At 39.6% G+C, this 24,156-nt stretch overlaps 1 protein-coding gene across 2 annotated transcripts in view; it reads left to right on the top strand.

Annotated features, from left to right (window-relative positions):
• Window positions 1–24,156, top strand: part of LOC139764410 (nephrin-like) — a 605,317-nt gene that overhangs the window by 509,692 nt on the left and 71,469 nt on the right. For both annotated transcript variants that reach the window (XR_011716371.1, XM_071690970.1), the window contains exon 10: window positions 18,320–18,479. Coding sequence is in view for 1 of the 2 variants with exons in the window: in XM_071690970.1 (XP_071547071.1) it covers window positions 18,320–18,479 (160 nt within the window). In the remaining variant the exon portion in view is untranslated. The remainder of the gene's footprint in view (window positions 1–18,319; window positions 18,480–24,156) is intronic.

Below are 24,156 nucleotides of genomic sequence, written 5' to 3' on the forward strand. Positions count from 1 at the left end.
GAATCCAAAATGGCAACCCAGAAACCAAAGGGGAGGCACAGATCCCAAACGGGCGGTTCAGAACCCAAAGGGCCGATCCACAATTCCAAGAAACAGTCCAGAACCAGAAGGGGCTACCCAGACCCCAAAGTGGCAGCCCAGAACCGAAAGGGGCGTTCCAGGACACAAAGGGGAAATTTAGAACCCAAAGGAGTTGCCCATAGCCAAATGGGGTGGCTTGGAGCCAAATGGCGGCCCAGTACCCAAAGGGGCAGCTCAGAACCCAAAGGGGCAGCTCAGAACCCGAAGGGGCAGCTCAGAACCCAAAGGGGCAGCTCAGAACACAAAGGGGCTTTCCAAAACCTAATGGGCTTTCCAGAACCTAAAGGGGCGTTCCAGAAACTAAAGGGGCGTTCCAGACAACCAAGGGGGCGTTCCAGAACCTACAGGGGCGTTCCAGAAACTAAAGGGGCGTTCCAGACAACGAAGGGGGCGTTCCAGAACCTACAGGGGCGTTCCAGACAACCAAGGGGGCGTTCCAGAACCTAAAGGGACTTTCCAGAACCCCAAAGGGGCGACCAAGTGCCCAAACGACCGGCCCAGAACCTCGGGGCAACTATAGAATAGGGTCTTCAACCTTCGTAGTTTTGTGGTTGCTTGGTTATATAGACCGAAGTATAGAGACACACACCCGTCCACTATGATAGGGTAGGTCACTACTGTAGACCTGTCAGTGGCACTTTACGCTGTCTCCCTTGCATGTGTGTGTGTGTGTATGTGTGTGTGTGTTTATCTGTAGACGCCGTCTTGTTATCATGGTATCTCAAGAATATTACTTGATAGAAAGATCACACTTACACCATCGGTTTAACCCTTGTAGACCTGACAAATTGATGATATTTGGAATGCACGTTCTTAGACAAATTTAAATACTGATTAGAAAATTTTTTTGTATGTGGAAATACAATCTAGTTCAGCGTCTTTTAATAGAAATACCGTAATTGGCCCACAAGTGTAAGGTAATGAACTGACAAGATTTGGCTGGCACATAAATGCATAACTGAATTATCATTAATACCTATCATTATGCAAATTATTCTTTAGTACAGTAACTTAACATCATAGAAGATTGCTATTCACACCATAGGTCCCCTTGTGGAAGGAACTACACCTGGAAGACACGTAGCTGCATGAATTTGCATATTAATTAGGAAAAAAGGGATGACATTTTTGAGGGACTTTGGACAATATAGAATTCAATTTCAAAATGGACTCGTACAACTCAAGGATCATCGTATAAACATTTTACAAATTAATCATGACGTAAACATCTTAAAATTCTAATGAGGTCATTAGCGTAATTTACGAAGAATTTCTCTCGCCCAAAAGCGCTCACTACTAACACCTTCATAGATATGAATATTTTTGATTGGATAAAGACGAATATTGTGCTAAATTGTCAGCATATTCATGAACTCATTAGCACAACCTGTGAAGAGATGTCGTAAAACAGATGTGGCATATGTAATATAAAAGGACAAATATTATGGCTCATGTTCTATGCATACCAATGAGCTCATTAGCATATATTAAGAAGAGCTGTTAAAAGTAAAGTGTATTAATTAATGGGATTTGAATACATAGAACAAGGGATATTTCAGATTTAGGAATACTTAAGAGCCAATTAGCATATTTCATGATGCAGTGCTATTAACTCGCAAATGATTATGTTGTCATAGGATGAGATTTTTATAATCTGCTGCTATATATAGACCTCAGTGGTGTAGCGGTTAGCGTAAGGGGTGGCGATGCTATTTCTCGTGGGGCGGGGTGGCGCCGTGAATGGATGAAGGCAAGCTAATATGAATATGCATGTGTGTATGTACGTATACCTGTATGTATATATATGTATAAGTTGATATGTATATGTATGTGCATGTATATGTACGTGTATGGGCTTTTATGTAGATATATGCTTATATGAGTGGATCGGTCGCTCTTCGTCTGTTTCCTGGCGCCACCTCACTGACGCGGAAAACGGCGATCAAGTATAACATATATATATATATATATATATATATATATATATATATATATATATATACACGAACAAAGTGCATAGGAGCGCGCACCTTCATAGAACATACAAACCTCCAACAGCCAGGATCGAACCCGGGACCCCTGTGTAACAGGCGGGAATAGGCCAATTAAGTAACACTTGTCTTATACACAAGTATTCGCGAACTACAAAGGAACGACAAAAAATAACAAGCCATATAACCCATTTCTTTTTTCATCAGCCTCTGATAGTTAGGGGAGAGCAGAAAAGTTATTGTGGTAGATAGTTTAGTGGGGTAGATCATTCAGTGGAGTAGATCATTAATTGGAGTAGATCATTCAGTGGAGGTAGATCACTCAGTGGAGGTAGATCACTCAGTGGGGTAGATAATTTAATAGGGTTGATAATTCAGTGAGGTAGGAAATTTATTGGGTTGATGATCTACTGCTGGCAGATAATTCAGTGGGGGTAGATAATTTACTTGGGTAGGTAATTCAGTAGGGTCGATGCCTTAGTGGGGTAGGTAATTCAGTGGGGTAGATAATTTAGTTAGGGGAGATAATCTAACACACGGCGCGAAGGAGGAACACCAGTCACCTATATATATACCGAAGGAGACGCCAATAATAATTCTTTTGTGGACTTGAAGCAAAGCATTTTTTTTCATAGCTATTATCAAACGCATGTATGGACGTTCCTCCCATCTGCTTTTCATTGTCGATACTTCCGTATGTTAAAAAAAAAAAATAACTCCGCTCAAGAACAGGGATTTTACCTCTTCGAAAGTAATGCGAATGAAACGAGATAATTCTAGTCTTTGACAGTGGCTAAGTAGATCGAAATTGTGAATGACTTATCATAACTTTGAACGACTTGGTACCTCTTAACCTACTTTTGGGGTTAATGATTTTATCGTCGTCTTGTTCGCGACTGTACACTCCCTCCATTTATGTTGTTGACTTCTAACAGAAAAATCCTTACCAGTCTAAAATTTATCACAATTTCTACATGGTACTTTATAGATGCATCCTTCAGAACTTTCTGGTGAGTTTCTCATTACGATGTTCTTCATAGTATTGTTTTTGCTGAAGGCAACATTTACATTAAAGGATTTAAGAACGTAGGATGTAATGTAAAATCATCGTTAAAAGGGAGAATTGAAAGGTTCTTGGTGTTAAGGGAAGGTCTGGGTATGATTCTATAAAATTATCTCTTTGCCAATCAAAGGGATACATCAGTGAAAGATGTAGGATACTTTAACTTGGATCCAATGGAATATATTTTCTCAATCTCTCTCTCTCTCTCTCTCTCTCTCTCTCTCTCTCTCTCTCTCTCTCTCTCTCTCTCTCTCTCTCTCTCTCTCTCTCTCTCTCTCTCTCTCTCTCTCTCTCTCTCTCTCTCTCCACATATATAAGCATATGAATACTCAGAATTCAGTTAGTCAGAATCATGACTTCCAAAATCCAACAGACCAATAACTTTCCATGATCCCATTAACCATAATTACGATTATCCAGGACAAAGTTAACGAAAAGTATAACACTCCAGAGTTTAAATGTAAAACATACTCGTTATACAAGAAGTGATAGACCAAAATATGGATCCTTCAGGACCCATATGATGAGGGTCGATATTACCCGTGTCCAAGATCTGTATACGTTCGTCTTCATTACCAAGACTCGGTTAACTAACATATCTGTTATCCAACATTACCAAGACTCGGTTAACTAGCATATCTGTTATCCGAGATTACCAAGACTCGGTTAACTAACATATCTGTTATCCAACATTACCAAGACTCGGTTAACTAACATCTCTTTTATCCAACATTACCAAGACTCGGTTAACTAACACATCGCTGATATCCAAGATTACCAAGACTCAGTTAACTAACATATCTGTTATCCAAGATTACCAAGACTTGGTTAATTAACATCTCTTTTATCCACCATTACCAAGACTCGTTTAGCTAGCATCACTGTTATCCAAGATTCATTATTCTCAAATCATAGATGTTCAAGACTTGGTTAATCACCATGATGATTAATTTGACTTAATCTGACCTGATTATTGATGAAATGATCAGCCATAATCTCGATTATCCAAGGATTATCTAATCAGAACTACTATCAGTCTGGACATTAAGGAAAAGAACTGATTATAATATTGATGATGTCAACTCCTGGACTCTGCTAAGTACCCTCATCTCATGGAATTAACCACATCAAACAGAATCCTAATTATCCAGAGGCTAGTTACCCAGAAGCATGAAACAATAACTCTATAAGAACCGTTCTGACCCCAGACGCAACTGAGCACAAATTCATTATAACCTCCTGACCTCCGTAGCTTCCCCAGGAGCTAGGCAGTTTGGGAGTCAAGATATGACCAGAATATATTATTCTTCATGGACCCCAAGTGTACAGGATCCATCGAGAAGTTTGGATTCTATTGAACTTTACCCAAAGAATCGAGACTTTAGGGTTAGAGATACAATGAGGAACGGCAAAAGTGTGGTATGTAAGACCCTATGCAGAGACGGTGGTCCGGTTTGGTAAGGAGAGACCATTTGTGGATCATACCACAACACTGGTTTGAAATGAATGTAGGAGGAGTGTGTCAAGGATGCTTCATGTCTCTCTTCATCAATGCTTTAAGGATGGGGCAACGCGTGAGGTGCAAGCGAACCATGGGACTTAACCAAGAAGAGACAGAATTGGCAAATGTCGCAGTTACAGTATGCAGATGATGCTGTGGTGTTAGGTGAATCAAAGGAACAGTACGACAGAACTGTCCCATTCAATACTGATAATCTATACACGAACTTCTACAATCATTTTTTCTTTTTCAGAGGTAGGAGGATCGAATTCCTTCTTTTCAGAGTATCCGTTTTCTGAAACTGGATCAAAATGTTGGTTCTATTCATCGTTTCCTACAAAATCTCCGCGGAAGTATACTTTCTCTCTACTAATTGAGTTTCATTGTACTAAACACCTTATGTTTTACTGTCTCGTCTTCTCGACGTATATAGATCAATGGTTTCGAATGCTATTACCATCTTATCGTCGATCGCCTTGTCATAGACCATCCGGTCTTCTGTTATCTGTCTCTCCCACGTACCACCATGTATAAACTCCCAGGACTCATTCATCCTCCTCACAAGTCATCAGTCCTCCCCCATCACCACACTCACCCCCTCTTCCCATTACTCAAGTCATTGCTCTACCCACATCCTCATTTTTCTCCTCATTATGACAGTCATCCGCTTCCCCTTCTGCTGAAGTCATCATCCATCTCCCCTGTTGAGTTCAGTCATCCATCTCCCCCCCTAAGCAAAAAGTCAACCATCTCTTCCCATCACTACAGCTAGTCGTCTCTTCCCATCACTACTGTCAGCCATAACCTCCTCCCCCCACACTCACCCATCTCCCCATTTGACGTCAGCCGGCTCCCTCTCACAAGAGTCAACCGTCTCATTCCTCACAAAGTTCAACCATCCCACTTCAGTCATCCGTCTCTCCCCTCACTACAATCATCCGTCTCTCCCCTCACTACAATCATCCCTCTCTCCCCTCACTACAACCATCCCTCTCTCCCCTCACTACAACCATCCCTCTCTCCCCTCACTACAACCATCCCTCTCTCCCCTCACTACAACCATCCCTCTCTCCCCTCACTACAACCATCCCTCTCTCCCCTCACTACACTCACCCGTCTCCCCCCCCTACTCACTACCAGAAGGCGCCTCTTCCCCTCAGAGCAGTGTGCAATCTTCCGTCTCTTCATTGATCTTTGCTAGGGCCGCAGACAGACACTCCGCCGTGTTAAATCATTCCAAGAAGAGAATTTATGGCCTATAATATTACCATAACTCATGCACATTGTTCATTACCTTGAGCTCCAGCCGTGCCTTCGTCATGCAGGAATATTTTAGGAGGATCCGTAAAAAACGATATTTTCTTTTTCTTTTCTTTCAGGAAATGAAGATTACTGCCAAGGGCTACTTTTCTCTATGAATATTTTCTTTGCGTTTGGTTCGCATCTACGGCTGTATATATAGTACTCGTAGCTTTCCTACTTATTCGTTGGTTCCTGCGTTAGCGATTGTAGGGCTAGGAAGAGACGTAGAAAATTTCTCATTTGATACACCCTCCCAAATTCAGAAACCTACGTCTGTAGTTCTCAATTGAATCTCGCACCAGCGCTGCGTCATCAGCAAACAGTAATTGAAACTTTCTCTAAGCCCCAGTCCTTCCACCCCAAGTAGACTGGGGACCTTCCCCTCTGTCCAAGATCTTTTCATTCACCTCCCTCACCACCCCAATTATGAACAGATTCATCAGCCATGGTGACATAACACTTCCCTGCTGCTGACGCTGCTTCTCATGGAACCACTTCCTTTCCTCTCTTTCTACTCGAACACACTTCTCACTCATATGATAAGAACTTATTGCGTCTAATAGCTATACTCCCACACTATATATTATCAACACTTTTAACAAAGCATCTCCATCAACCTTAATACAACCCTTTCTCAGATCTATAAATGCCACACCCAGATATTGCTTTTCTTCTGAGTATTTCCTACACAAAAATATTAAAGCAAATACCTAATCCACCTATCCTCTAACCACTCCTGAAACCACATAGTTCCTCTCCTACCAGGTGTGTTTTTCCTCCCTCCATTCTCTCTTTCACCACTTTCTCATAGAGCATACCAAGTAGAATTATCATTTACTTTTTTTTCCCTTCCCTTTATATAGTAGCACTATAGGGACATTCTGCCAAGCTCCAGGCACTTCAAGATCCATATATGAACTGAAAATCCAAACGATCCAGTCAGTAATATTGACACCACCTTCCTTAGGCAATTCTACTGCATTCCCATCCACTCCATTCACTTTGCCGCACTTCATCTTAGGTAAGGCTCTCATCACCTCTTCTCTTTTCACTAAACCACCAGCCATGATTCTCTGACTTCGCATACCTCCTCGTCCAAATCACCCTACAAATGCCCATCCTATCTTCGAACAGATTTGATATTCCTTCAGAAGACTCAGTCCGTTTCCTCTTCATCTCATTTCTCCCAACTGCAAATCGTTCTCCTCACGCTATTGACCTCAGTTCATTTTCTTTTTTTTTATTTTCCACAAACTTTTTGTTAATACCCTCTCATCGCAACTCTCATCTGATCTCTTTTTCTGTTTCTGCACTATCCTCTTGACCTCCTCCCTCTTTCTCTTGTACTTCTCCCAATCACACGCATCATTTCCCTGCCAATAGCACCCATAAACCTCTTTTGACTAAAACTTTTATCAAATACACTCTATTCTCTTTTGTTTGATCACCATGTAGCATGGCTTCAATTTTGTCCGGAAGTTCAAGTTTGGATGGGATATATTGGTGTGGCACATGGAATGTTGCTGGGATCAAAGAGTCAAAAGCACAGTCTCTCCTGTTCCTATTATTAAAGCTTCACGAGTTATCCATTCTCTTTGATGTCTCTATGGGTTTCCGTGGTGTAGTGGTTAGCGTTCCTAGCCTCGACGCATTCACGGGCCACCCAGGGTCGAGTGCATGGGTTTGAATCCTGGTTGCGGGGATTGGTCCACAGTCAACCCAATTGCTCATCTACCCCTAGGGATTGGTCGATGAAATGGATATATATTTGTGTGTGTGTGTGTGTGTGTGTGTGTGTGTGTGTGTGTGTGTTGGAAAACATCACAATTTTGCTCGTGATCAAATATATTCCTAAGAGTCCAAGGGGAAATGAAACACGTCAAATGGCGTCCTAGCTACGTCTCTTCGTTGTATATCAACTGACATATTCCTTTCTTGTATCTTCCCTGATGATGCGATTATCACTCGAAAGTGCACTTGGTAACTTAACGTGTTTCAATTCCCAGTGAAGTCATAGGAATATATATATATATATATATATATATATATATATATATATATATATATATATATATATATATATATATATATATATATATATATATATATATATATATATATATATATATATATATTATTTTATTTTATTTTGCTTTATCGCAAAATCGCGTGTGTGTGTGTGTTAATGAGATGGCTTTCATTAGCGTCTCACTTGCCTTTGCCGTCCCAGCTGACAAAAAAGCAGAAAAGAAAAAGAATATAATGGCCTAACACAGCTAACATAAATAGCACGCAATATCTTTTTTCTCTTGAATTATCCCCATGAAACTCATAGCTAAGTTTACCTTTGATAAACTGGCTTCCTCCAGACGCCGAGGATCTCTTTATACAAGGGATTGAATCCTTCTTGTATGCAGCACTTCTGTCACATTTGTTTTAAAACAATCCAACTCTTCACCTTCTTAAATCTACCTCAAAGTTCGACCCGCATCTCTATATCTTCCTTCTGTTTCACACCCTCACGTGCCTATATTTTAAGCTATATGAATTAACTAGCCATTGCATCACGCGATTGCTCTGTGGTAATTAGCACCCCCTTAAAAACTCAGATTCTCTTTTCTCATTCTTTTTCGTGTCTTTTATGTCCTTTATTGCAAACTTGGTATCTCGATATGGACTTTTTCCCGTTAATGGAACCTTTGACATTATAGCGAAACTTGGGGAAGAGAACATTTGGCTATCTCTTGAGGTGTCACTCTAAGGGTCTAACTTTACGGAATCAAAGTTCGCTGTAAAGGCAAAGAGTCATTTTCATCAATTAAGAAGGTCAAAGTCATCATAAGAGTCTGAAGTAGAAAGCGTGTGGGAGAATAGCTATGTTGGTGTAGTGTTTAGCGTTCCTGGCCGTGACGTATTCATGGGCCGCCCAGGGTCGAGCGCATAGGTTCGAAGTCAGGTTTCGGCAGTCGGTTCACGGTCAACTCAGCTGTTCATCCCCCTATTGGGGTTGGTCGATGAAATGGGTACCTGGTTTTTTCTTTTTTGTTTTTTTAATTTTCCAAAAGAAGGAACAGAGAGGGAAGCCAGGTGAGGATATTCCCTCAAAGGCCCAGTCCTCTGTTCCTAACGCTACCTCGCTAACGCGGGAAATAGCGAATAGTTTGAAATATATATATATATATATATATATATATATATATATATATATATATATATATATATATATTTTTTTTTTTTTTTTTTTTTTTTTTTTTATACTTTGTCGCTGTCTCCCGCGTTTGCGAGGTAGCGCAAGGAAACAGACGAAAGAAATGGCCCAACCCCCCCCATACACATGTATATACATACATCCACACACGCAAATATACATACCTACACAGCTTTCCATGGTTTACCCCAGACGCTTCACATGCCTTGATTCAATCCACTGACAGCACGTCAACCCCGGTATACCACATCGCTCCAATTCACTCTATTCCTTGCCCTCCTTTCACCCTCCTGCATGTTCAGGCCCCGATCACACAAAATCTTTTTCACTCCATCTTTCCACCTCCAATTTGGTCTCCCTCTTCTCCTCGTTCCCTCCACCTCCGACACATATATCCTCTTGGTCAATCTTTCCTCACTCATTCTCTCCATGTGCCCAAACCACTTCAAAACACCCTCTTCTGCTCTCTCAACCACGCTCTTTTTATTTCCACACATCTCTCTTACCCTTACGTTACTCACTCGATCAAACCACCTCACACCACACATTGTCCTCAAACATCTCATTTCCAGCACATCCATCCTCCTGCGCACAACTCTATCCATAGCCCACGCCTCGCAACCATACAACATTGTTGGAACCACTATTCCTTCAAACATACCCATTTTTGCTTTCCGAGATAATGTTCTTGACTTCCACACATTCTTCAAGGCCCCCAGAATTTTCGCCCCCTCCCCCACCCTATGATCCACTTCCGCTTCCATGGTTCCATCCGCTGCCAGATCCACTCCCAGATATCTAAAACACTTCACTTCCTCCAGTTTTTCTCCATTCAAACTCACCTCCCAATTGACTTGACCCTCCACCCTACTGTACCTAATAACCTTGCTCTTATTCACATTTACTCTTAACTTTCTTCTTCCACACACTTTACCAAACTCAGTCACCAGCTTCTGCAGTTTCTCACATGAATCAGCCACCAGCGCTGTATCATCAGCGAACAACAACTGACTCACTTCCCAAGCTCTCTCATCCCCAACAGACTTCATACTTGCCCCTCTTTCCAAAACTCTTGCATTTACCTCCCTAACAACCCCATCCATAAACAAATTAAACAACCATGGAGACATCACACACCCCTGCCGCAAACCTACATTCACTGAGAACCAATCACTTTCCTCTCTTCCTACACGCACACATGCCTTACATCCTCGATAAAAACTTTTCACTGCTTCTAACAACTTTCCTCCCACACCATATATTCTTAATACCTTCCACAGAGCATATCTATCAACTCTATCATATGCCTTCTCCAGATCCATAAATGCTACATACAAATACATTTGCTTTTCTAAGTATTTCTCACATACATTCTTCAAAGCAAACACCTGATCCACACATCCTCTACCACTTCTGAAACCACACTGCTCTTCCCCAATCTGATGCTCTGTACATGCCTTCACCCTCTCAATCAATACCCTCCCATATAATTTACCAGGAATACTCAACAAACTTATACCTCTGTAATTTGAGCACTCACTCTTATCCCCTTTGCCTTTGTACAATGGCACTATGCACGCATTCCGCCAATCCTCAGGCACCTCACCATGAGTCATACATACATTAAATAACCTTACCAACCAGTCAACAATACAGTCACCCCCTTTTTTAATAAATTCCACTGCAATACCATCCAAACCTGCTGCCTTGCCGGCTTTCATACAAACCTCCAATGGCCAGGATCGAACCCGGGACCCCCTGTGTAACAGGCGGGAATGCTACCCCTAGGCTATGATCGCCTATGATCATAGCCTAGCGGTAGCGCTCCCGCCTGTTCCACAGGGGTCCAGGGTTCGATCTTGGCTGTTGGAGGTTTGTATGTTCTATGAAGGTGCGCGTTCATATGCACTTCATTCGTATATATATATATCTATATATATATATATATATATATATATATATATATATATATATATATATATATATATATATATATATATATATATATATATATATATATATATATATATATATAGGGGAGAAAGAATACTTCCCACGTATTCCCTACGTGTCGTAGAAGGCGACTAAAAGGGGAGGGAGCTGGGGGCTGGAAATCCTCCCCTATCGTTTGTTTTTAATTTTCCAAAAGAGGGAACAGAGAACGAGGCCAGGTGAGGATATTCCCTCAGAGGCCCAGTCCTCTGTTCTTAACGCTACCTTGCTAACGCGGGAAATGGCGAATAGTATGAAAGAAAAAAAAAAAGAAAATATATATATATATATATATATATATATATATATATATATATATATATATATATATTTGATTAGGACTTCAGTTGCCCTTGCCGTCTTAGCTAATATTTAAAATTGGAGTATCTACGTATGAGGTTTGCTTATAGAGAACCACTGCACTAAACCGGGACCATATCTTGCAACTCATTCGAAAAACATGAATAGATGATGGTAAACACACACTACATTTAAAGTGAAAATAGAACTCTTAAAGTGTAATACCCCCACTGGGAGACAGTTCATTGATAATGGGTATTGTAAAGATATTATTAACCCAGTAAACCTGTTGTTCACAGACCAGTGCACTTGCAACATTGCTGGAGCAATGGTCTTAGGTTTCTAGGAGTGTCCTGGTGTCTTACAATGATCAAGACGTATGTGGTTCATAGTGAGTATGATGATGGTGTACATCGACCCCCTCATATGGTGCACAGTTACTGAACATGGACCACTCATTGTGAGCTGGTCGGTATATAATGAATATACTGGAGTTATGACAGACCTCATCAAACATAGACCACTCATTGTGATCCTGGTCGATATAACGAATATACTGGAGTTATGGACTGATGTGAACGAACCCTGGACCACTCATTGTGAGCTGGATGATATAACGAATATACTGGAGTTATGGCAGATATGAACGAACCCTTGACCTCTCATTGTGAGCTGGATGATATAACGAATATACTGGAGTTATGGCAGATGTGAACGAACCCTTGACCTCTCATTGTGAGCTGGATGATATAACGAATATACTGGAGTTATGGCAGATGTGAACGAACCCTTGACCTCTCATTGTGAGCTGGATGATATAACGAATATACTGGAGTTATGGCAGATGTGAACGAACCCTGGACCACTCATTGTGAGCTGGATGATATAACGAATATACTGGAGTTATGACAGATGTGAACGAACCCTTGACCACTCATTGTGAGCTGGATGATATAACGAATATACTGGAGTTATGACAGATGTGAACGAACCCTTGACCTCTCATTGTGAGCTGGATGATATAACGAATATACTGGAGTTATGACAGACCTTCACGAACTTGGAACATCAGAGGAAAATATGGAATATTCACACCAAGAACACAACATTTGCACAGAACGTGTTACACTCATCATAATGCACATTGCTTGTACAGTACTCATGTTAGATATGCGCTTTCATCAAGTAATGAACAGTTTTAGTGAATCGTTGATTTACTAATGAAAATAAAGATTTTGGAGTGAGTACTGAACACATAGTGACTATGGAGCTCTTTTGCCACAAATGTGAGAGATATCTTTATTTCTTTCTATATCTTCCTTCGTGCAAACTTTCTATACCACCTTGACTATAATCACTGAATTTTTTGTTGTTTGTTCTGAAATTTTGGAATTGTATATAATCATTTTCTTTTCCTTTGAAGTTAATTGATTCTAAATCATCTCGGGTCTCCTTAAAAGCTTTGACCTCAGTGGTGTAACCATTAGCCTTCTTGGCCATAACCCATTCATGGGACCGCCCATGGTCGAGTACATTGGTTCGAAGCCTAATTGGAGGATGAACACCTGGGATGACTGTGGACCGACTCCCGTGGTGTTTGGATGTCGGATTCCTGACGTAACAGGGTTGGAATCTCTTTTTCACTTTTCACTTTCAAGCCATTTTTAATTTATCCGCGTCGGATTCTAATTTTTACAGAATTTTGAATTGGAAGTTTTAAACAATGTATGGCCATTGTTTTGCAGTTTCAGTGATATGCCCTTGTGTTTTCCACACTAGTTCTCCATATTCTGTTTACAGTGATACTGTAAAAGACCATCTGTTTACACTGGTACTGTAAATGAGAATCTGTTTACAGTGATAATGTAAATGGGAATCTATTGACAGTGATACTGTAAATGAGAATATGTTTACAGTAATACTGAAAATGAGGATGTTTACAATGGCACTGTAAATCAGGATCTGTTTACAGTGGTATTGTAAATGAGAGTTTGTTTACAATGGTACTATAAATGAGACTTTGTTTACAGTGATACTGTAAATGAGATTTACTTTTTTATACATCTTGTGATATTCAGATTTCGCTATGATGTAAATTGCATCTAGATATTTCATTTTTGGTTGCTATGTTAAATAGGTATAGAATGTTGTCAGCAGATACACTCCATTTTTCATTCATATTTCTCATTCCAAACCTTCTCAAAGGACCGGGCCACAGTCGCTTTCCGCAAAACCTTCTTAAATTCCCTTTAAGTCAAGGAAAACTTAATTACCCTCAAAACACAAGGTGAACGGACATACAGCAGACGGGGCAGCAATAGACAAACAGAGAGTAAATGGGAATTGTCGTACACACGGCAAAAAAAGTATCTTACCACTTTGTGTGTGAAACAATATGACACACCGGACGAAAGATTGTGAGAAATGTCTATTAGTCTGGAATTGCATTGGTAGCCTTGCTTTCATGATGTTGTCATTTATCAATCGCTCAACATTATTATTTTCGATAACAAATATATATATTTATATATATATATATATATATATATATATATATATATATATATATATATATATATATATATATATATATGTATATATAATACTTCTTTGGAAATAACTATAAAGTGGGGCTGCTATAACCATTAACAGGTTTGTGCTACATCCACGCTTGCCAACCCTCCCGAGACCACACGAGTCGTAGTGATCATTTTCGAAATTCATCGGACTAATCCGGGAGACTTTCATCATTTTTTTCCTTATTTCATCGTGTTTACAAACCAAGAATAACTGGCCATCCCGAGTTGTACTTCAGTCCCGTCCCGGCCAGGCTTCAGGATGCAAAGACTGGTGAACTGAACTGTACTTGGATATCTCTCTCTCTCTCTCTCTCTCTCTCTCTCTCTCTCTCTCTCTCTCTCTCTCTCTCTCTCTCTCTCTCTCTCTCTCTCTCTAATCTCTTTTCTTTTTCTAATTTTCCCTTTCTTTTTCTTTCTTTTTATCTTTTTCTTCTTTTCTCTCTATTTTTCTCTTATTTTTCTCTTGTTTATCTCTCTCTCTCTCTCTCTCTCTCTCTCTCTCTCTCTCTCTCTCTCTCTCTCTCTCTCTCTCTCTCTCTCTCTCTCTCTCATTTTGTTATTATATTTCCCTTTCTAATTTTCTTTTTGTTCTTCCTTCTCTTGATCTTTTTCTCCTTTTTCTCTCTCTTTTTCTCTTAATTTTCTCTTGCTTACGCTCTCTCTCTCTCTCTCTCTCTCTCTCTCTCTCTCTCTCTCTCTCTCTCTCTCTCTCTCTCTCTCTCTCTCTCTCTCTCTCTCTCAACATCCTCCTCCCCCTCCTCCTTCTCCTCCTTCATGCAATATACACCTAAACCATCTTATCTTTCCCCTCCCCCAATCACCACCTCTTCTCTTCGTCCTTGACAAGCGTTTTATCCCATCATCCATTTTTCCTCGTTACAAATCACATCCCCCACTGCCCCTTGTCAGGTCTGAACTCCCTCCCCCTCCCCCATCTCTTTTTTTTTCACTTTTTAAAAGCAGGTTTTTCACCTCCTCAAAAGCACTTCAGATAATTATTTTCCGCTTCTCCTTTCCCCTTTGAGCTTGGCTGGTCGTGATAAGACTTTTATTCGTGCTTGGCGCCTTGAACATGAAAATGGATAGTGCAGAAGTGGCTCCGGATCAAACGTATTTTGGGAAAATGAATCAAAAGTTAAGTCGTGAATACAAATAATTCTCCCTCCTAAAAAAGAAAGCGTTTGAAGCGGTGACTTAACTGAAGATATGTCCATCAAAATGATTGTGAATGGAATAAGAGAAAGACATCTATAAGATGATGAAGAGTTAGAACGAAAAGAAAAAAAGATTATCAGATCATTATCAAGTTTTATTGATTCCCAACACCAGCCTGAAGTCGCAAGTCCTTCATAATGTTAGAGAGAGGAAGAGAAGGACGCAAGGAGGTTGAAGGAGAACCAGCAATTACAGTAACTAAGGAATCGGAAATGATATCAGCAAGAATATGTTTGTTTGTTATTCTATGTTAGCTGAGATTGCGTAAACAACTGAATACCTTAATCAAGGACGTCTTATTCACCCATTTTATGGACCAGCCCATAAGGGAAGGATGAACAGCTGGATTGACTGTGGACCAAATGCCGCGACTGGGACTCGAACCAGTGCCGGGTCGATCCCTGGCGGCCTGAGAGTGCTCCATGGTCAGGAACGTTAACCGCTACACAACTGAAGTCCGAACTGTGAAAACTCAGAGGGAGTGATGATAGTCTCTGTGTATTCGAACGTAGAATTAAGCTTTGGGTGTGTCCAGCTAAAGATATCCTTAACCATGCTCTTAAACCGAATCAAGCCAATCACACAAGACGAGCTATGAGCACAACGAAGTTAGCTTCAGTAAAGAAAGGTCGGCAAGTCATTAAATTTCCGCACGTACGTGGAATTATCAAAAGGAAAAAATAAGTGTGTGTGTGTGATCTGTGTTTCTTGATTTAGTAATACAGTTTAATATCAAGTAGTACAGCATTATGGAAACTCTCTAGATATATATCAAAAACAGCCAACGATTGTATCAGGGAGTGTACAGCAGCATAAATTATGAGGGACACTGGCCCGAAATAATGTTACGCGTATGGCCAGAGAGTATATCATATACGTTGTTTAAGATGGACCATATATATATAGTAGTACTATATATATATATATATATATATATATATATATATATATATATATATAGTACTATCTTCCTAACTTAAAAGTGTTAACGTGCTGCCTGGAACCATTTTACGTAGCCCCACCGTGTTTGAATTGCTAGTCATACTTTACCTCCCATGAAAATTAAGGTACTTGGCTGGTCTCGTCATCTTCCTCAGACATCACACACACACACACACACACACACACACACACACACACACACACACACACACACACACACACACACACACACACCTGTCTTACGTAATTCATTGATTCTTTTGCCATTCGTTCTCTTTCTCTTTCCTTCCTCACAATAATTCTTTTAATGTAAACATCACTGACTCCAGCAAACTAATGTACCCCTAAGTTCCATGCATCAGTGCAAAGAATCTCCGGTTTCCAGTCTGACTCTGCTACCAATGAGAAGGAAGGCTTAGTCCATTACAGTTCCGACCCACCCCAAGACCTTTGCCCCTCTAAGAGATCTGTCATTTTCTTAAATTCCATTTCACCAGCATTAATGGTATTTCTAGTCACGTGGTTTTTATTATTTTCTACTAAACACCAACTGACTCATACCTTTCTCTTGATATCTAACAACTCTCTGTGACCCATCTGTCGAGCTAATTTCTTTTAATGCTCCAGTTATGATCCTTACTCCCGATTACTCTTCAGGGAAGGGATCGAACCTCGTCTTAATACAAGTATGTCTCGAGACTCTTGACCTGGGAGAAGGTCAGTCTCTCAACGTTTGATATGTTCGTTTTTGTTTTTTATCTATATTGAAGGCTCCAGTCACGGAAAAAAATTCACATCAAGGCCGGGCCTTAATTAGAATATAAAGGGAATCATGAATCAGAAAAAGAAATGACAAGGGAAACTATTTACGAATTTTGGAGGAAGTGAAAACCCTGTCTTTTGAAATGTCCCAGGTCATACTTATTTGGAAAGACATGAGAAGGTACGGAGCACTAAAGTTTCGATGTGTTGGAAAAGAAGCAGGTATCAAAATGGCCTACCCTGGAGTTGCCGATAGCCACACAATAATCTCGTGACTCTGCAGCTTGCCGAGTATTGTGTGGTCTAGCTAGTGGTGTGGACACACTTCATCAATTTCTTTGTCTATCTAAATTCTCGCCATTACCATATACTTTCCTCTTATTCTCAAGCTGGGGATCCTCTACCTAGAAGACTTCACCATAGGGATTGGTTGAACTCTTCCCATGTAGATGACGTTTGAGATTGGAACTCTTCTGTTTTCCATTGTTAATGATCTGGAGCAAGTTATAACTCATAGACCAAATCGTCACGACCATTTTTCCAACAAACTGGATTTGCTTTTCAGCACAAATCTTACGAGCTGCAGCTATAAGATCTTGCCTTCGTTGTATATTATTAGTCTTTGAATCCCTCCATGAATTTCCATGTTCTCAAACATATGAAATAGAACAATCTTCTATCTGATCATCAGCATGAGCTCCATCGAAATTAGTCCTGCAAGGTATTTTTTCTACCTGTTTACTGCCTGGCGTGTTGTCTGAAGGAGTGGAGGGTCGGAAGAGCGCCTTTACTGTGTTATCCTTTTCTTGTAATGCTTTTCAGAGAACTCCAGATTTTTTTTTTTTCTTTGAGTTTTATTAAGATCAGACCACTTCGCTTGGACCTTGGGTTTGTGTGGAATATGTATCTACGTAACTAATGTCTGTTACTACCTCAGAGATACTTTGAAGACTTCTATGTTGTAGCCCTAGATATATCAAGAAAGTTTACACAGCGTATAGCATCGGGGTTTCATTCCAATCTGTCCTGTTTTGGCATTTTTTTCCTTCACTTTCTTTCCCTCAAATGTAACTTCCTCGTTGTTTAATCTATGTCGGTATTCGCCGATGGATCAACCTCTCCCTCTTTCCAGATCAACAGCGGCATCCCTCTGGGTTGATATCTGCATCCTACACTGTCTTACCTCCTTATCAGCGATTTATTTTTTCTCGTCTGCTGCAAGGGAGCAGCTCTGCTCTTGCGTCATCCCATTCACAAGAAATTAACATCTCCTCTCCCTCAGTGCGAGCGCATTCTCCACTTCGCTTAGCACGGTGGCCTGCTGAAATGCCCTGGCCTTCTCTTCCTCCCACTTACTAACCACCAACACCTCTCTTCCTGCAGGGCAAACCGATCCTCCATTCCCCTGAGCACGGCGTCCTGCTCAGTGGGAACAGTCTAGCCCTGAGGGGCGTGACCCGTCATCAGGCGGGGCCTTACCTCTGCGTCGCCTCAAACGTCGAGGGAGACGCCCAGAGCCCTCCTCTCAGCATATCCGTCAACTGTGAGTATTGATGACCATTTCTCAGCACAGCATGACACACCTGTCGTCCTCTAATGGATTATCTAGATCTGTGAAATGTGACACCAGACCACGAAAACTACATCATTAGACCTGACTATGTATCACCAGACCACGAAAACTACATCATTAGACCTGACTATGTATCACCAGACCACGAAAACTACATCATTAGACCTGGCTATGTATCACCAGACCACGAAAACTACATCATTAGACCTGGCTATGTATCACCAGACCACGAAAACTACATCATTAGACCTGGCTTTCTTTTTAGCGCAGTTTGTCTCGTTTTGCAAAGGGCCATTTTAAACAGAAATTACACAGAACCGATAAAGATGATCTGTTTCACGCCCCAAGTTTTCTAATTGTGTCTATGACTTCCTGAAAGTGCCCTTTGAGCGTTAAAAGTACGGGAATAATTTCTACTCAATCAATTCTCCTTTTATCTTTTTCAAAGTCACAGATCGAAACCCCCAGCAGCTTTTGCCAACAATGGCTCAGCTTAGATGAAGGGTCATATGGACTCTTACTTGCACCTTTCCTAGTTTTTACAAGAAAGCAGAATGCATAAAATCCTCTAACATTACATAGATTTCAAAACTGGAATGGGAAAGTAACTTAAAGGTTCATATGGACTATTATCAGCACCTCCTCTAGTTTTTACAGAAGAACAGAATGCATAACATCCTCTAACATTACATAGATTTCAAAACTGGAATGGGAAAGTAACTTAAAATCATCATTGTCATGTAATGTCAGACACAATGAGGCTATGGTACGTGAGAGCCATCAACAAAATATGTGCCTGCCTCTTACACAGGGGTCCCGGGTTCGATCCTGGCTGTTGGAGGTTTGTATGATGTATATATATATATATATATATATATATATATATATATATATATATATATATATATATATATATATATATATATATATATATATATATATATATATATATATATATATATATATATATATACATAAATATATATGTATATATATATATATATATATATATATATATATATATATATATATATATATATATATATATATATATATATATATATTTTTTTTTTTTTTTTTTTTTTTTTTTATTATACTTTGTCGCTGTCTCCCGCGTTTGCGAGGTAGCGCAAGGAAACAGACGAAAGAAATGGCCCAACCCCCCCCATACACATGTATATACATACGTCCACACACGCAAATATACATACCTACACAGCTTTCCATGGTTTACCCCAGACGCTTCACATGCCTTGATTCAATCCACTGACAACACGTCAAACCCGGTATACCACATCGCTCCAATTCACTCTATTCCTTGCCCTCCTTTCACCCTCCTGCATGTTCAGGCCCCGATCACACAAAATCTTTTTCACTCCATCTTTCCACCTCCAATTTGGTCTCCCTCTTCTCCTCGTTCCCTCCACCTCCGACACATATATCCTCTTGGTCAATCTTTCCTCACTCATTCTCTCCATGTGCCCAAACCACTTCAAAACACCCTCTTCTGCTCTCTCAACCACGCTCTTTTTATTTCCACACATCTCTCTTACCCTTACGTTACTCACTCGATCAAACCACCTCACACCACACATTGTCCTCAAACATCTCATTTCCAGCACATCCATCCTCCTGCGCACAACTCTATCCATAGCCCACGCCTCACAACCATACAACATTGTTGGAACCACTATTCCTTCAAACATACCCATTTTTGCTTTCCGAGATAATGTTCTCGACTTCCACTCATTCTTCAAGGCTCCCAGGATTTTCGCCCCCTCCCCCACCCTATGATCCACTTCCGCTTCCATGGTTCCATCCGCTGCCAGATCCACTCCCAGATATCTAAAACACTTCACTTCCTCCAGTTTTTCTCCATTCAAACTCACCTCCCAATTTACTTGACCCTCAACCCTACTGTACCTAATAACCTTGCTCTTATTCACATTTACTCTTAACTTTCTTCTTCCACACACTTTACCAAAGTCAGTCACCAGCTTCTGCAGTTTCTCACATGAATCAGCCACCAGTGCTGTATCATCAGCGAACAACAACTGACTCACTTCCCAAGCTCTCTCATCCCCAACAGACTTCATACTTGCCCCTCTTTCCAAAACTCTTGCATTTACCTCCCTAACAACCCCATCCATAAACAAATTAAACAACCATGGAGACATCACACACCCCTGCCGCAAACCTACATTCACTGAGAACCAATCACTTTCCTCTCTTCCTACACGTACACATGCCTTACATCCTCGATAAAAACTTTTCACTGCTTCTAACAACTTTCCTCCCACACCATATATTCTTAATACCTTCCACAGAGCATCTCTATCAACTCTATCATATGCCTTCTCCAGATCCATAAATGCTACATACAAATCCATTTGCTTTTCTAAGTATTTCTCACATACATTCTTCAAAGCAAACACCTGATCCACACATCCTCTACCACTTCTGAAACCACACTGCTCTTCCCCAATCTGATGCTCTGTACATGCCTTCACCCTCTCAATCAATACCCTCCCATATAATTTACCAGGAATACTTAACAAACTTATACCTCTGTAATTTGAGCACTCACTCTTATCCCCTTTGCCTTTGTACAATGGCACTATGCACGCATTCCGCCAATCCTCAGGCACCTCACCATGAGTCATACATACATTAAATAACCTTACCAACCAGTCAACAATACAGTCACCCCCTTTTTTAATAAATTCCACTGCAATACCATCCAAACCTGCTGCCTTGCCGGCTTTCATCTTCCGCAAAGCTTTCACTACCTCTTCTCTGTTTACCAAATCATTTTCCCTAACCCTCTCACTTTGCACACCACCTCGACCAAAACACCCTATATCTGCCACTCTATCATCAAACACATTCAATATATATATATATATATATATATATATATATATATATATATATATATATATATATATATATATATATATATATATATATATATATATATATATATTCCTATGAGTCCACAGGGAAATGAAACACGATAAGTTCCCAAGTGCACTTTCGTGTAATTATCACATCATCATGGGAGATACAAGAAAGAAATATAAGTCAGTTGATATACAAAGAAGAGACGTAGCTAGGACGCTATTTGGTAAACAAGTGACTTTTTTAATGTAAATGTTGCCTTTAGCAACAATAATACTATAAAGAATATCTTAATCAGGAATTCACCAGAAAATTCTCTTGGATGCATCTATAAAGTGCCTTTTGGAAATTGTGATAAATTTTGTTGGTCAGACTGGTAAGGATCTTTCTGTTAGACTTATGCAGCATAAATATAGTATAAGAACGGGACAATAATCAAATGCCTTGTTTAATCACGATAAAAACTATGATCATTGTATTGACTGGAGTAACGCCATATCAGTTATTAACTCTAACTCTATTACCAAGAGAAATATCATTGAATCTTCTATTATTGAATACACAAAGAATTATAATCTTAATATTAGTGATGGTCTATACAAATTAGATACCTTAATTGTTGATAAAATTTGTAAAATGATAAGTTTATGAACACTCGTTGTATGTTTTGGACAATCACATGTTTACCAAATAGCGTCCTAGCTTCCTCTCTTCGATGTATATCAACTGACTTATATTTCTCTTTTGTGTCTTCCGTAATGATGTGATTACTACACGAAAGTGCACTTGGGAACTTATCGTGTTTCATCTTCCCCGTGGATTCACAGGAATATATATATATATATATATATATATATATATATATATATATATATATATATATATATATATATATATATATATATATATATATATATATATATATATATATATATATATATATATATAAGGTTCTCGCCTATTGGCATTCCCTCCTGTACATCAGCTGGCAGGAAAAGGCCAATATGGAATACCAAATATCGGGTGAAGGATTATATTGCATAAGATAAACGATGAAAAGCTGTTGCTGCTCCACATCCTGTGGAAGAAATACCTTAATCGCTTTCCCTTAGACAAAGGCAAAAGCATGAAATATATCTGATGTTGCTGATCACGTTTATGCAAGGTTATATCTTTCTTTTTTATCAAATAAATGAGACAGTTTGAGCGTTTATCTATGTGTTATAATTCGTTTTTCTTTTTTTGTCAGAGTTTTAGCAAAATTCTAACGTCATTTTCCTTCTAGACTATACAGTATTTTATGGCTTTTGTTATTTCTTCAGAGTCTCGTCTTTTTCCTTCTAAACTATACAGTATTTGGAGGACTTTTGTTATTTCTTCATAGTCTCGTCTTTTGTTTTTCTCAGAGATAAATGATCTTAGGGTATTAAAATCTTCCTTCATGATGATATGAGTGACAGAACAACTCATGTCATTTTTTTCTCATTATTCATTCTGAACTCCCTTCGTATCTGATCAAGTTTGAGAAGTGAAGAACGTTATTTCGAAATGTGCTCTAACGATTTGTCATAACCCCAGGTTAACCCACTAACTTCAAATTTCTATATCTAATTAAGGATGGGACAAGTATGTGTCTATAGCAGTCGCTCTTGTCACCTGCAGATTAATTTTCTAATTGTCTTTGAATCATGGACTAATTGATCATGAAACGATCAACCGTTTTCTTTTACCTCTCCTACCTACTTTCTAAGGCAAATTCTGAGGTTTCAATCAGGTTACTGAACCCTTTGGTCTACAAGACAGTCCCAGATCTGTGTCCAACATTCTTGTCCTGCGATTTAATTCTGCTTAATAAGTTCTGTCTTTCTGTCTAAATCGCCAGGATGAATGACTCTCAGTTTCATTCATTACATACGTAATCAGGGGAACTTAGACAAGGACGATGGAGATACTGGTTAATAGTTATATATATATATATATATATATAAAAATATATATATATATATATATATATATATATACACGAACAAAGTGCATATGAACGCGCACCTTCATAGAACAAACAAACCTCCAACAGCGATCATAGCCCAGCGGTAGCGCTCCCGCCTGTTACACAGGGGTCCCGGGTTCGATCCTGGCTGTTGGAGGTTTGTATGTTGTGATATATATAAATATATATATATATATACCCGAGCCAGCTACCTATCTTATCAGCCTACCCCAAAGAGTTGGATGAACTGTCAGGTTGACTGTAGACCGACTGCAGCAACCAGGATTCGAACCTATGCGTTCGACCTTGGGCGGCCCATGAATCCGTCAAGGTCGGGAACTCTAACCGCTACACCACGGAAGTCCATCAATGCTTTTAAGGTGCAAAGGAATACAAGAGAATTCAAACAGCAGTAAACCAGCACTGGATCCGCTCGAGGCTGTTTATGATAGTGGATGATATAAGACACTGGTTGATCAGTATGGTAAGAGTAGAATGATATACATATTTAAACTAGAAAAAGATACTGTAATCTTTTCATGCAAGAATAGAAGTGCAAAGCTTTCACAGTCGTGGATCTGAAGCGTTGTATTTATGAAGTCTATAACGAAACGTATCTGTGGTACTACTTTCAACTACTCTAATTAGTAAAGCATTCCATATCCTAATAGAACTTCGTTATATATATCAAATAATTACACAAGTTTCCTTTAATTTCCTTACATTAATCCAAAAAAAATCCAAAATTTTTTTCTT

The sequence above is a fragment of the Panulirus ornatus genome, chromosome 49, assembly GCF_036320965.1.
Source record: "Panulirus ornatus isolate Po-2019 chromosome 49, ASM3632096v1, whole genome shotgun sequence".
Taxonomy (NCBI): domain Eukaryota; kingdom Metazoa; phylum Arthropoda; class Malacostraca; order Decapoda; family Palinuridae; genus Panulirus; species Panulirus ornatus.